At 40.6% G+C, this 15,175-nt stretch overlaps 1 protein-coding gene across 5 annotated transcripts in view; it reads right to left on the reverse strand.

The window, feature by feature from the left end:
• Positions 1-15,175, reverse strand: part of bnipl (BCL2 interacting protein like) — a 78,602-nt gene that overhangs the window by 17,024 nt on the left and 46,403 nt on the right. For 3 of the 5 annotated variants that reach the window (XM_073061445.1, XM_073061447.1, XM_073061448.1), the window contains 2 exons: positions 10,186-10,413; positions 2,855-3,028 (listed from right to left, as the gene is read on the reverse strand). In XM_073061445.1, the coding sequence (XP_072917546.1) occupies positions 2,855-3,028; positions 10,186-10,413 (402 nt within the window). The remainder of the gene's footprint in view (positions 1-2,854; positions 3,029-10,185; positions 10,414-15,175) is intronic. The other 2 variants (XM_073061449.1, XM_073061446.1) reach the window with 2 other exon arrangements.

The raw sequence follows: 15,175 nt of genomic DNA on the forward strand, positions 1-15,175 counted from the left end.
ATCATCCTTGTGAACTTCCTCTGGATCCTCTCCAATGTCAGCACATCTTTTCTAAGATGAGGGACCCAAAACTGTTCACAGCACTGAAGGTGAGGTCTCTCCAGTGCCTCAGCCTCACATCCTTGCTGTTGTATTCTAGACCTCTTGAAATGAATGCTAACATGGCATTTGCCTTCCTCACCACTGACTCAACCTGCAAGTTAACCTTTAGAGTGTTCTGCACAAGGCCTCTCAAGTCCCTCTGCATCTCAGATTCCTGGATTTTCTACCCATTTAGAAAATAGTCTGTACATTTAGTTCTACTTCCAAAGTGCATGACCATACATTTTCCAACATTGTAATTCATTTGCCACTTTCTTGCCCATTCTCCTAATCTGTCTAAGTCCTTCTGCATCCCACCTGTTTCCTCAACACTACCTGCCCTTCCAGTCTTTGTATCATCTGCAAACTTGGCAACAAAGCCATCTAAACCATAATCTAAATCATTTATATACAGCATAAATAGTAGTCTCAACACCGACTCCTGCGAAACACCACTGGTAGCCAACCAGAAAAGGAACCTTTTATTCTCACTCACTGCCTCCTCCCAATCAGCCAATGCTCTAACCATGTTAGTAACTTTCCTGTAATACCATGGGCTCTTAACTTGGTAAGCAGCTTCATGTGTGGCACCTTGTCAAAGGCTTCTTGAAAGTCCAAATATACAACATCCACTACATCCCCCTTTATCTATCCTACTTGTAATTTCCTTAAATAATTACAGCAAGTTCGTCAGGCAGGAATTTTCCTGAAGGAAACCATGCTGATTTTGTACTATCTTGCCCTGTGTCACTAAGTACTTCATCATTTCGTCCTTAACAATCAACTCTAACATCTTCCCAACCACTGAGGTCAGGTTAACTGGCTAACTAAATTTCCTTTCTGCTGCCTTTCTTGTTTCTTAAAAAGTGGAGTAACATTTGCAATTCTCCAGTCCTCTGGCACCATGCCAGACTCCAATGATTTTTGAAAGATCATTTTTAATGCCATCCCAATCTCTAACGCTACCTCTTTCAGAATCCTAGGATGCAGTTCCTCTGGTCTGAGTGACTAATATACCTTTAAGTCTTTCAGCTTTTTGAGCAACTTCTCTCTTGTAACAGTAACTGCACCCACTTCTGCTTTAATTACTCATAAAATCTGGTCTGATCTTCATGAAGCAGATACACCAGCAGCTTTACACTATTAGGAGTTTGAGGAGATTTCAGTGCTGCTATAGACTCCAGCAAATTTCTACAGATGTATGGTGAGGTACCTTAATATTGTCATAGCCAGGGGACTATCTCCACTACCTATTAGATGCTCCCAGTGGTGTGGCTCTCAAATAACTTCTAACAATCAAGTCCAGCTCCTGGCCTTCATGTGTGCCTTAGCTACTAAGCCTGGCGGAACTGTTTCTACTGACAAGAGAAGGGGCAAAATCTGATTATTGGTGCCATAAAACCAGTTGCTTTGGGCAGATGGAACTAATCGGCCAAGGTTGGCAGCTCATCTAGGAGACAGAAAACTCTGATCTCAAACCTCTACAGTTTTGCAGCTATACTCACTCACAGGGAAGGCTTTGGGAGTAAACCCCAAAGAAAATACGAACCTGGCAACCGTAAGGCAGTCTTACGTTGAGTTCAACACTGACTGGCAACTACTGCGATGACACTGGTACCATACTGTTTCTGTCTCTGCTGTTTATTTTGATTCTTCAGCTGCACGGAGAGGGGGAGCCTCCCACATGGGCAACAGCTTACTCTCCATATCATACTGCCCTGGTGTGTATATCACATAGACAGCTGGAACACGATATCCATGGTTGACCTTGACCAATGGAGCGCCACATATGGTGTAGATTAGAACATTCTGACTGGCTGCATCACACCTGGTCTGAAGCCTCCCATTGCAGAGGATTGCAGTTCAGACAGTACCATCACAGGCAGAATCCTCGCCATCCTCAAGAACATTTTTAAGAGGCAGTGCCTCAATAAAGTGGCATCCATCATTACCCTCAGCATCCAGGAATTTCTCTTTTCACATCAGTATCATCAGAGAGGTGGTACAGGAGCCTGAATATTTTAACAATAGCCTTCTGCCCTCCATTATTAGACTTCTGGATGGTCCATGAACACCATCTCGTTATTTGTCACTTTGTATTATTTACTTTTTTGAATTTATAGTAGTTTTTATATCTTGCACAAAACTACTGCCACAAAACAAGTTTCACAACATAGGCCAGTGATAATAAATCTGATTCTGATGTGGGGAAAATCAAGAATTGGAGATAAATTAGGGTAGGAATTATACAGTGAATTGTAGAGCTATTGGGAGTTTCATGGAATAGGGTTGCTTAGGGATGCAAGTATACAGTCTACTGAAAGGCAAATAGGGTGGCAAAGGTGGTGCTTGGCACACTGGCCTTCTTTAATCAGGGTACCGAGTGTAGGAGATGGAAAGTTACAACACCCAAAGGTGCAGAGATGGGGGAGATAAGGTTCAATCAATTAATACCCAAAATATCCAGAGTCTCACAAAGAAAGTTAATAACCAGTGAAATACAATGACACAATGAACAGTATAAAGAAAATATCTGAAAGAGGAGCAGAACGTACATCCTCAGAATCTGGTTCCCCCATTCAAGGTCATGACTGATCCACGACCTTGCTGCCCAATCTCACATCAGTTGCCTGTGAAAAAGTGAAATTAAACACTGATGCTCAGTGGGTTTTCCCCTTATTTTTGCACATAGCTCCTTCAGGTAGCCTTCAGCAGAAGTCCAATATGCTTATCAAACATATAAAATCACCCCACATTCATACCAAGACCTCACCTCCATGAGAAATGACTGCCTTGTATGGATCTACAGCAGCCATGTCCACTCGATATTCCTGCTCCCCAATATGGAAGACCCTCCACAGTTTTCCATCCTCCGCCTCTTCATCTGTCACATGACCCTGAAAACTTTCGGTGTCAGATAATGAGCGATACACGCGTGGCAGGTCATCTGGTCAGAGGGGAAATAACATTATTGAACTCAAATGGATGCAGGTTTTGGATATTTGTAATCCTTGCCAGCTCACAAATGCCATCAATGTCATATGTGGTAAGGTCTTCCTTAGTTCAAAGTTTTACAAGACCAACAACAATTTTTAAACAAGTAAATTAAAACAACTTTTTTCTTCTTGTACATTACGGAGAGGTGGAGCAAAGTCAAGATGATGCTAAACAGCAACTCCTTTGCTTGCATCTTCAGAAACAGCTCTATTTCCATCTTTAATATCTTTATTTTTCCCTTTCAGGGTTCTTTTGAAGACCCTGACCTGAAGTTACACACTGACTTCGGTTCTTTGTGGGAATGGGACCCATTCTCGGGGTTTCAGGACTGGCCGTTGTTTGGCACGCCAAGGGTTCGGCCTGAGAGACCAGCTCAGATTTGGAAGCCTAAGATCTCGGGGCTCTGGAGACAGGCGGATCAAGGGTTGGTGTCACGGCAGGAGATCTGTGTGTTGTTGGGGGAGTCAGAATATCTTCTGCTGTGTGCACAAAGAACTGGGATCTTTGAGATCTTTGGGAACAGAGCTTGGAAAAAGCAACATAACAGACTTTTAATATCTTAAACCAGTGAGTTGTTTGTTATGTCTTCCCACTCACTGGGAAAAAAACTGAGACACCTCCTTCTCCTTTATTATGGAGAGAGAACCTGTGGTATATCAAATGCTGGGTGAAATGCGAAGTCTTTGGGGTAACTGCAAGTCCGTGTCTTTGCTATTGCTTTGCTCATGCTTGAGTGCTCAGTGGTGGGTGCTGATACTTTTTTTTTTGCTAGTGGGGGGGGGGGATCGTTCCTTGCTGCTGCTTAGGTGTGGGAGGGAGGGGAGCTGGGGGGGTAACTTTGGGGTTCTTATATTTAACTGTCGTTCATTCTTTGGGGTACTCCTCTATTTTCATGGATGTTTGTGAAGAAAAAGCATTTTAGGATGTATATTTATACATTTCTCTGACATTAAATTGGACCTTTGAACCATTTAAATGCTGCTTCTTTAGTGTTACATCTGTTACTTCCAGATAAAATGAAGGCATTGTTACTGAATATAAAAACCCTTTTTTCTTTAAAAACAAAAGTGGTGGCAACAGCAGTTAAAGGATCAAAACAAAAACAATCTTTCAGCACATCAAAAAGTAGTAATGGAGAGGGGAGACCTGGTGATTTTTAATATGTGCTGACCTAACATCACACCACAAGAAAGTTAATCTCAAAAGTTTTGAAGAACTACCTCAGCAGACAAAAAAAGAGAGGGGAGAATATAATAAAATAAGTGTGATTGATAATGAGAGAAACTTAACATCAGAAGTGATGGTGTAAGGAGATTTGGAAGAGGCATACAAAATTATGAGGGGTGTAGATAGGGTAAGTGCAAGCAGGCTTTTTCCACTGAGGTTGGATGAGACTATAATGATAGGTCATGGGCTATGGGTGGAAGGTAAATGTTTTCAGGTGGAACATGAGGGAGAACCTTTTCATTCTGAGTGTGGAACAAGCTACCGGCAGAAGTGCTGGATGGGGATGTGGGTTAAATTTCAGCATTTAATGGAAATTTGGATAGATACATGGATGTGAGGGCTATGGTCCAGGAGCAGGTCGATAGTACGAGACAGATTAATAGTTTGACATGGTCTGGATGGGTGGAAGTGCCTGTTTCTGTACTGTAGGGTTCCATGACTCTATGTAATGCAAAAGATGCATCAAGAGGAAATGCAAATGGAAACAGCATGATCATTTATGACTACAGCTACTTTCTAGAAAAATCAGAGCAATGGTTCAGATGTAAAAACCAAAAGGTAGTCAATTCCAAAAGGAAAAGTAGTCAATTCTGAAAGGCAAAATTGTACAGATGTTAAAAATCTGGATTAAGAACAGAAAATGTGGAGACTTCAGAAGAAAGAAAAAGATGGATTAGATGGTTTGTCAGCTTGGCCCAGACATAAATGTTTTGATTAAACCCTTTGTCCTTATGTTTCCAGTCCTGATATGATCTTCAATGTTAATATTTTCTTTCTCCACCAGTGTTCCGTTTTTTTTGTATTTCAGCTGTTCAGTGTACACATTTTCACTTTCTTAGACCAACTGCACTCGAAGGAAAATAATTAAACTCGGACACAAGTATTTTAAGTTCATAAAATAGCCATTTAAATAAGGAAAGAATCAAAATAAATTTCAAGTTCAACTAATATCAGTTGAACACCAGCAAGAAGTAATCAGACATCACAAAGGGTGCATATGATTCTTGATTGGTCAGTGTATGTCTCAGACATGATTGATTGGTCAGTGCATGTCTTAGACATGCAAGGGTGCATTTGATTGGCAGTACATGCAAGAAATCAATGCTGGCACATTTGAAATAACAAATCAGTTCATAATCAATAAATCTGAATCTGAATTAAGCTGGCACAGTAGCTAAATAATATTGGACAGGATGCATCAGATCTGCAAAGCTTATGCATGCATCTCACCAGTTTTTATCCCCAAACACCATCCTGAATAATCGCCACTGCTTGCTTCACCTTGTGCTAATATCAAGCTTCATGTGGATGATGCTAACTAGTAAACACTTGCACCAGATTAGCCGCTCAACTACTGAGAAAGGAAAAAATTAGCAACTGTATTTAGCAGCTTTCATATCCTCAGGATGTCACAAAATAGGCAATGAACTATTAGGAGAAGTAAAGAAAATGTAGCAGAAGTCTGGACATAACAAAATCCCAAAAACTGCATACGAAACAACTCATTTTGATGATTTTCATTTATGGTGGAAGTGTTGATGAGCTGCAATTAAAATGATGACCATTGATTTCATGGATCCTCTCTTGATGGAGATCAATTCACAATCTATGACATAATATGAAGGAAAACCTTCAAATGTTCTCTGCTTACTCATTTTTTTTTTCTTAGATTAGCAATTGGGAAGTCATTCAAAACTATAATTATCATCTGTCAGTACCACTAGCCCAAAGGTAAATGCACTACCCAACTGTAATTGGATTACACTGAATAGTAATAATAGGAGGATCAAGTCCTATGGTCACTTCAACCTGTTCCACCATTAATTATGGCACTTTCTGTCTCACTCCTATTTCCTACATGAGACTCAGATCCTTTGATTCCCTTGGTGCACTTGTCTCTCTTGATCTTGAATATTCTCTGCCACTGGACATTCATACTCAAGGGTAATGAATTCCAAAGGTAATTTAAGCTTTAATCCAATTGGGGTAGATTACCTCACCAGACTGATCTGGCAGCTATCATTAGCCTTGAGAGGAAGAATAGGTCAACTACAGTGAAAATAATGTGATCATCTTCAGCTCTGGTGGTGCAGAAAAGCCTACTGAACCTCGTTAATTTGGCTCTACTTTGAAGAACGTTGTTAGGAACAGAACCACGGTACCAAAGTGAAGGATAGGGAGCACAGAAAATTATTAACTGGAGGAACGTTGAATTCAGATAAAGTTAGACTAGGGATGGGCTTGAAATGGACCAGTTTAATACAGGTAATGTTACACCAGGGAGGGGCTTGAACTGGACTGGTTATATCAGATAATTTTATACTAGGGATGGGCTTGAAATGAACTGGTTTAATGCAGGTAGTGTTATACTTAGGATGGGATTGAAATGGACTGGATTAATGGCTGTAAGGTTATTCTAGGAATGGGCTTGAGCCTAGACTGGTGTAATACAGGTAATGTTATACTAGTGATGGGCTTGAATTGGACTGGCTTAATACATGCAAGTTTATACGAGGGATGGGTTTGAACTGGACTAGTTTAATACAGAAGAGGTTTAGTAGGTTATTTTACGCTACATCAATGACTGCATTGGTGCTGCTTCCTGCACCCATGCAGAGCTTTTCGACTTCATCAACTTTGCCTTCAAGTTCCAACCTGTCCTCAAATTTATCTGGTCCATTTCAAATACGTCCCTCCCTTTTCTCAATCTCTCTGTCTCTATTGACAGCTTATCTACTGATGTCTTTTATAAACCCACTGACTCTCACAACTATCTATACTGACTATACCACTTCCCACCCTGTTACTTGTACAAATCCTAATCCTTTCTCTCAATTCCTCGTCTCCATTACATCAGCTCTCAGGATGAGGCTTTTCATTCTAGAACTAAGGAGATGTACTCCTTCAAAGAAAGGGGCTTCCCTTTTTCCACCATCAATGCTGCCCTCAGCCACATCTCTTTCATTATCGCGCTTGTCTGCCCTCACCCCATCCTCCCACTGCCCTAATCAGGGATAGGGTTCCTCTTGTCCTCACCTACCACCCACCAGCCTCTAGCACATAATTCTCTGTAACTTCCGCCATCTCCAATGAGATCCCATCTCCAAGCACAACCACATATTTCCCACCCCCCCCCACTTCCTGCTTTCCACAAGGATCACTCCCTACGTGACTTCCTTGTCCATTTGTCCCTCCTCTGTGATCACCCCGCTGGCACTATCTTTGCAAGCGGAACAAATGCTACACCTGCCCTTACACCTCCTCCCTCACTACCATCCAGGATGCCAAACAGTCTTTCCAAGTGTGGTGACACTTCACCTGTGATTCTTTTGGGGTTATCTACTGTAACCAATGCTCCCACTGTGGCCCCCGGTATATCAGTGGGCCCCAACATAGATTGGGAGCAAGCACCTACACTCCGTCCACCAGAAGAAGCAGGATCTCCTAACAGTCTCCCATTTTAATTCCATTTCCCATACCGACATATCAGTCCACGACCTCCTCAACTGCTGCGATGAGGTTGGAGGAGCAACACCTTATATTCCATCTGGGTAGCCTCCAACCTGGTGACATGAACATAGATTTCTTGAATTTCCAGTAATGACCCCACCCCCTCTTTCCCATACCATTCCAATTTCCTTCTCTCACCTCATCTCCTTTCCTACCCATCACCGCCCTCTGATGTTCCTCCTATTCCCCTTTCTTCTATTGCCTCCTGTCCTCTCCTATCAGATTGCCCCTTCTCCAGACGTTTATCTCTTAAACCAATTGACTTCCCAGCTCTTTACTTCACCCCTCCCCCTTGCAGTTTCACCTATCACCTACTGCCGTGCATTTCTTCCTCCCCTCCTCCAACTTCCTTAATGACTTCTCATCTTTTTCTCCAGTCCTGATGAAGGGTCTCAGCCCAAAATGTCGACTGTTTACTCTTTTCCACAGATGCTGCCTGGCCTGCTGCGTTCCTCCAGCATTTTGTGTGTGTGTTGCTAAGGTTATACTAGGAATGGGCTTGAATATAAACTTAGAACTTGGGTAATTTCTTTCACCACATCAGTGGTAGTCACTGATATAATGAAGAATGTGCACATAGCACAAGCAACAAGCCCTACAAATGTCAAAATGATTAGATAATATTTTAGTGAGGTAGACTGAGGGAGCCATACATATTGGCCACAGGATACCAAGATGAGCTTCCTTACTTTCCCAGAAAATAATGCTCAGAGATCTTTTATATTCACCTGAAAGGCTACACAAATAGCACATCAAATTGCTTACACAGACTATAAAAGGCAGGTTTCCCAGCATGGAAGGACCAAGGTGGCAAATTGTCCTGACTCATTTGCTGCAGATAACAACTTTGATGTAGATCCACTGTGTAACTGATGGCCCTATTCTGACAATGTATGAAAACCTAACAACACCAAAACTGGTTTCTTTTAGTTAACAGATACAAAGTAACACTACAACTCAAAGGTGGGGTCGATAATTTGACTGAGCTTTAGCTGCACGATGAACATTTATTTTGGTAACAGTTTACAGGAACTCACACCTACACCACTTCTTCCTCTAAAAAGTCCACACCTATACATAGGTTTCTATTTTCAAGAACCTCTCTGTAATATCTGAAGTGAAAACAACCTGGGAAAATGAGGAACTAACTACACCGCTGTACAAATTAGTGCTCGTGCATATTGCTATGAACTTCATGGCTCCTGATCTCAATGTGCAGTGGCTAAAATAAAGAGGGAGCCACCCATTTCTTGTCCCTATGTTTAATATAATAAAACAGTATGTGCACAGACCTAATTCTGCCTTTATTGATCTTCAATAAAGGTTGTGATACCAATCACCTACAATCTAATATAATGGCAGGACAAGCACAAGGGCTGAATAGTGAGCTGTTCAGCTGTTCTCTTGCTGAGTGTAACACAGAAGGATTTGGTATACCAACTATTAGCTGATCATAAACCACTTGCTTTTTATAGCTTCACATGTTATGTGAAGTACTGAAATCACAATGAAGTCATCACCAGATGTGATCAACAGAATCACAATAATTGTCACCGACACTCCTCTCACACCTCATTCCATGCTTGCATTTAATGTTTCAAATTGATGGACTGGTTCAACTAGTTTTAAAGGCCATTCCATCAGCAATGGTGTAGAGGCTGTACAAGATCTAGTCAATAACTAGCCAGACAGAAACTTGCATCCAAATGGAGTGAACAATTGGACATACTCCCCCTGCCTTCCCTGCTTACCCCATTAGTCATATAAACACCCAACTCCCACCCTCCACCTTCCTTCCTCTTTTCTGCCCACTCCTATCCATCACCCTCACACATCTCCCTTTGGTTTCCTCCTCCACTATCCTCACCCTCCCTCATTTGGTTCCATGCTCCACCTTCCTCTCCTATCAGATTCTATCATCTTTGTTGCCTCCATCCATCCCTCCCCACTTCCATCTGCCTATCAGCCTTCATCACCTGCCAACTCATGGCCCCTCCCACTTTCCTTCACCTCTTTATATTCGTTAGATCCCCCTACTGTTTCAGTCCAGAAGAAGGGGCTCTCTCAACCGGACTCAACTGCCCATTTCCCTCCACAGAAGTTGTCTGATCCACTGAGATCCTCCAGCAGTTTCCTTTTCGCAAACCGCAACCTTGCAAGAATTAATAAAATGCCCCAGCCAGAGCTCACCTGTTAAGGTCTATTCCCAAATGCAAGCTGCCCATTGACCTTTGCCTACTATGCTTACTGAACCACTAAATAAGCCAAACTAGCATCAATGTGGGGGAAAAAAAAGATATAGGTGGAAGCAGAGAATAGCACAGAGATTGTGATTACAAGAATTGATTAGGGATTGATTGGTTTGTTTACCTTCCCATTCAAATTCATTACCATTCTCCGGCAACTCAAAGGATTCACTATCAGAAGGAGTTTCTAAGTCATCTACATTTATATCGCAGGAATCCCCCTCCAAGTCATCTGGTGTCCTCTCCTCCGAGCATGTCACCTCCTCATTACCTTCCAGGTTCAAACTGATGGCTGGTGCAAGGAGCCGTTTCTTGTGCTTATTCCCACAGAGCTGTAGAGAGTTTGGCGGCACTGAAAATGGGAAAAATGAGGCAAGTCTCAGCAAAGCATTTTCAAAAACAGAACACAGAACAGTATAACACAGGAATGTTATGTGTGCCAACCCAAACTAATTCCATCTGGCCCTATCTCTACATGCTTTGCGTCCCTCCAATCCCTGCTTGTGTGCTTGTCTAAAGGCCTCTTAAACATTGCCATCATATCCGCTTCCATCACTTCCCCCTGACAGCCCATTCCTGACACATACCACTCAGGTGGCCAGTAACGTAGCGGTTAACACGACATTAACTCAAAGTTTGGAGTTCAATTCCGACGTCATCTGTAAGGAGTCTGTACGTCCTTTTGGAATGCAGTTTTTCTTCGCGTGCTCTGGTTTGCTTCCATTGTCCAAAGACGTACCAGTTAGTAGGTTAATTAGTCATTATGAACTGTCCCATGATTAGGATGGGGTTCCTTGAGGTTGTCCTAGCTGTGGGTGGAGAGAGGGAATAAGCTTCCACCAGCTATTAAATATTAAATGTTCCCAATGGCGTGCATCTCAAATAGCCTCTGACAACCAAGTCCAACTCCTGACTTTCATATGTGGAACCATTTTTACTGACAGAAGAAAGGGCAAAGGTGAGTTACTGGTGCCTTAAAACCAGTCACTGCAGGCAGATGGGCTCATTAGCAGAGGTTGGCAGCTCATCTAGGAGAAGGAAAACTCTGAGCTCAAATCTCTGCTGCCTTTTGGCTAACCCACTCATGGGAAGGCTTCAGGAGTAAAAGCCCGAGGAAAAATTCCAGGGGTGGAGTCCCCAAGGTAGACCTATGTTGAGTTCAATGCTGACTGGCAACTCCTGTGACGCCACTGGTGCCAAGTCACATCAGCCTCTGCCGTACCTTTGGATTCATCAGCTGCGTGGAGAGCGGGAGCTTGTTGCATGGGCAACAGCTTGTTCTCCATATTGTACTGCCTTGGCTTGCACATCACATAGACAGCTAGGACACAATACCATTGTTGACCCTGACCAGTGGAAGGTCCTCAGGGCTAAGGTTAATGCAAGGGTTCTGCGCAGCATGAAGACCTGCACTGTATCCCAATCAATAAGTAGGTAAGTAAGCAAGCAGATAGATAAAAAAAAGTACAAAGATGCATAAAAGAACTGTTCATAAATCTAAAAAAAACCTGTCACTTTTCATCTTAAAGCAGTACCTTAGAGTGTTTGACTTTTCCACACTAGAATGCTTTTAACTTACTACTTTGAAAGGACCTTGATGTTTCCCCCCTTAGAACAGATACAAGAGAATGTTTGATAGTGCTAATCAAGACTAGAGTATTGAAGAGGAACCATTTCCAATGAAGGACCATTAATCAGGAGCACAGATTGTTAGTGGTTGGCAAATGATTTGATTAAACCAATGGAAGGATCTAATTGTGCAACAAGATTTAAGGATTTTAAATAAAAATAAAAATACTAGAGAGAGCAGGTAAAGTAGCATCTGTGGAAGGGAAAACATACTCAATATTTCAAACAATAACTTTTCATTAGAACAAGTAAATGCTAGAAAATAAAGTTACAGAAAAAAGAGAAGGTGGAAGACAGAATCTCCTTAACGTGTAGAGATCTAGAGAGGAGTTAAGAAGGGGATCATTTTACCCAGAGAGCAAAGAGTACCTGGATCACACTGCCAGAGTCACTATCAGCTTATAAAGGTGTCTGGATGAGCACTTGAATGGCTCAGGGTTGACTAGGGTTTGTAGGCTATGGGCAGGTGCTGGTCAATAGGATTAATCCAGATGGGTGTTCACTGCTCAGTGTGGCCATGTGGGTTAAATGGCATATGACGCAATGAGAAATCTAACTGTTCTGCTGAAAACTTAATGAGCCAAATGCCCTCTTTCTGAGTAATAATATTTAATCACGATCACACAGAAGTCTTTATTGGGAAGCGGAACATGAATGCAAAAACCTATCAACATCAAGCTGTCTCGCATCAAGTACAGTACAGTATTTGATAGTGGGTGGTGGCAAAGTTGCTTTTTTTTATATACTTTTTTTATTGTTTTCAAATAGTTACAGAATAAATGTGTATGAAAAAAAAAAGGAATGCCTGGATATTGGAGGGTCCCCACATGCTCCACGGAGGTCGTAATAACTTTAGTATATATATTTATTTCTTTCCCCAAGTAACCAATTATTTCATCTTCGGAGCACCTATATATTTAATCCTGTCTTTTGTAAATAAGGGCGCCAAATTTTCAAAAATGTTTCATATTTATCTCTTAAATTATAAGTAATTTTTTCAAGTGGAATACAGCCATAAATTTCGTTCTTCCAACGATCTATACTTAGATATGTATCCGATTTCCAAGTCACTGCAATAGCTTTTTTGGCTACTGCCAATGCAATTTTTATAAATTCTTTCTGATATTTATTTAATCTGGATATCGGTTTTATCCCTTCAATATTACCTAGTAAAAGTAATATTGGGTTGTGTGGAAGTTGTATTCCAATAATTTGTTCCAGTAAAACTCTTAAATTTGTCCAAAAAGGTTGAATTTTAGAGCAAGACCAAGTAGAATGTAAAAAAGTACCAATTTCTTGGTTACATCGGAAACACTGATCAGATAAATTTGGGTTTAATTTATTTATTTTTTGTGGTGTAATATATAGTTGATGTAAAAAATTGTATTGCACTAATCTTAATCGAACGTTTATTGTATTTGTCATACTCTCAAGACATAGTCTTGACCAGTTTTTTTCTTCAATTTTGATATTCAAATCACTTTCCCATTTTTGTCTTGACTTATGGACTCCTTGTTTAATTGCCTGTTTTTGAATCAAATTATACATACAAGAGATAAATTTTTTAATCTTTCCTTTTTGAATTAAAGTTTCTATTTCATTGGGTTTCGGTAGTAACATTGTTTGACCTAACTTTTCTCTTAAATAAGCCCTTAGTTGAAAGTAACAAAAAAGAGTGTTGTTTGATACTTTATATTTATTCTTTAATTGATCAAATGACATTAATATACCTCCTTCAAAACAATCTCCTATATATCTAATCCCTTTTTGAAACCAATTATATAAAAGTTGATTATCCATTGTAAAAGGAATGTCTGTTTTGAATTAAAGATCTCTTTGCTAATAAGGATTTCTTTGTCTCATCGTCAACATTTATCTTATTCCATAAATCAATCAAATGTTTTAATATAGGAGATTCTTTCTTTTCCCGTATCCATTTAGATTCCCATTTATATATAAAGTCTTCTGGTATGTTTTCTCCTATTTTATCTAGTTCTATTCTGATCCATGCCGGTTTGTCTTTCTCAAAAAAAGATGCAATAAATCTAAGTTGATTTGCTTTATAATAATTCTTAAAATTTGGAAGTTGTAACCCTCCTAGCTCAAATTTCCATGTCAAGTGGCAAAGTTGCTTAAGTTAATTACAGTTTCCTCTAGACCAACTCAGAAAATCAAGAGATCAAGAAAGTTTCTCTCCTTAATATTTCCAACCAACATTGTTACTTATAGGCTACTCAAAGACCTGATTAGAATGACCTTTTGGATCAAACACATCTGGAACCTGCTTACTTCCACTCATTACATTCACCAAAGATTCAATCCTATTTTTCTGTGAAGCCTTTGTAGTAGTTTTGAAAATCATGAGTACTTTTTAGAGACCTGGTCTCTAGCCTTTTTAGAAGTAAACTTCCAAACTATTTAACCAGGCAGTAATGACTCTTCCCACCCAGACATTCTCTCTTCTTTCCCCTTCTGTCGGGCAGAAAATACCAAAAAGCTTGAGCATACTTAGCTCAAGGACAGCTTCGGTTCTGTATTATGAGAATATGCCACAGATGAAATCCACTTCATTATGGCCCTTACACCTTCTTTGTTTCGCTGCACTGCACTGTAAATGAAACATCAAATTCTGCCTTTTACTTCCTTTTGAACTTCCTCAATGTACTTGTGTATGGAATGATCTTTCTGGGTAGCAGGTAGACAAAAGTTTTCAGGGCATCTTGGTACATGTGACAGTAATAAACCCATTACAAATTCCTTCCAACAAATAAGTATTAATGCAATCAATTCCATTTTCCTATATTTTATGAATATTTCTGCAATTTATTCAGGCACAGGAGTAATCTGTGGATACAGCCCAGTCCATCATGGGTTAACCCCTCCTCACTACTGAGCACATCTACACGGAGTATTGTTGCAGGAAAGCAGCATCCATCGTCATGGACCCCCATCAACCTGGCCATGCTCACTTCTCACTGCTGCCATCAGCAAGGTGGTACAGGAGCCTTAGTACTCAAATCACCAGCTTCAGGAACAAATATTACCCCTCAACCATCAGGCTCTTGAACCAGTGGGAATAACTTCACTCGCCCCATCACTGAACTGTTCTCACAACCTACAGACCCACTTTCAAGGACTCTTCATCTCACATTTCCGATAATTGTTTGTTTGTTTATTTCATTTGTATTTGCACAGTTTGTTATCCTTTATATGTTGGTTGCTTGTCCATCCTGTTGGGTGCTGTCTTTCATTCATTCTATTTTGTTTCTTGGATTTACAGAGTATGCCCATAAGAAAGTGAACCTCAGGGTTGTATATGGTGACATACAGTATATGTATTTTGATAATAAATTAACTTTGAACTTTGAGAAAGCCAAGGCTACTGGTTTACTAATGGAACTACAGTTGTTTTAGATGAGAGTAAAACTGGGGAGACAGAATGAGATCAGGACGTAGGGACTCATCTTATCGGCCTAAGAGCTGTC

This window comes from Hemitrygon akajei, chromosome 11, assembly GCF_048418815.1.
Source record: "Hemitrygon akajei chromosome 11, sHemAka1.3, whole genome shotgun sequence".
NCBI classification, from domain to species: domain Eukaryota; kingdom Metazoa; phylum Chordata; class Chondrichthyes; order Myliobatiformes; family Dasyatidae; genus Hemitrygon; species Hemitrygon akajei.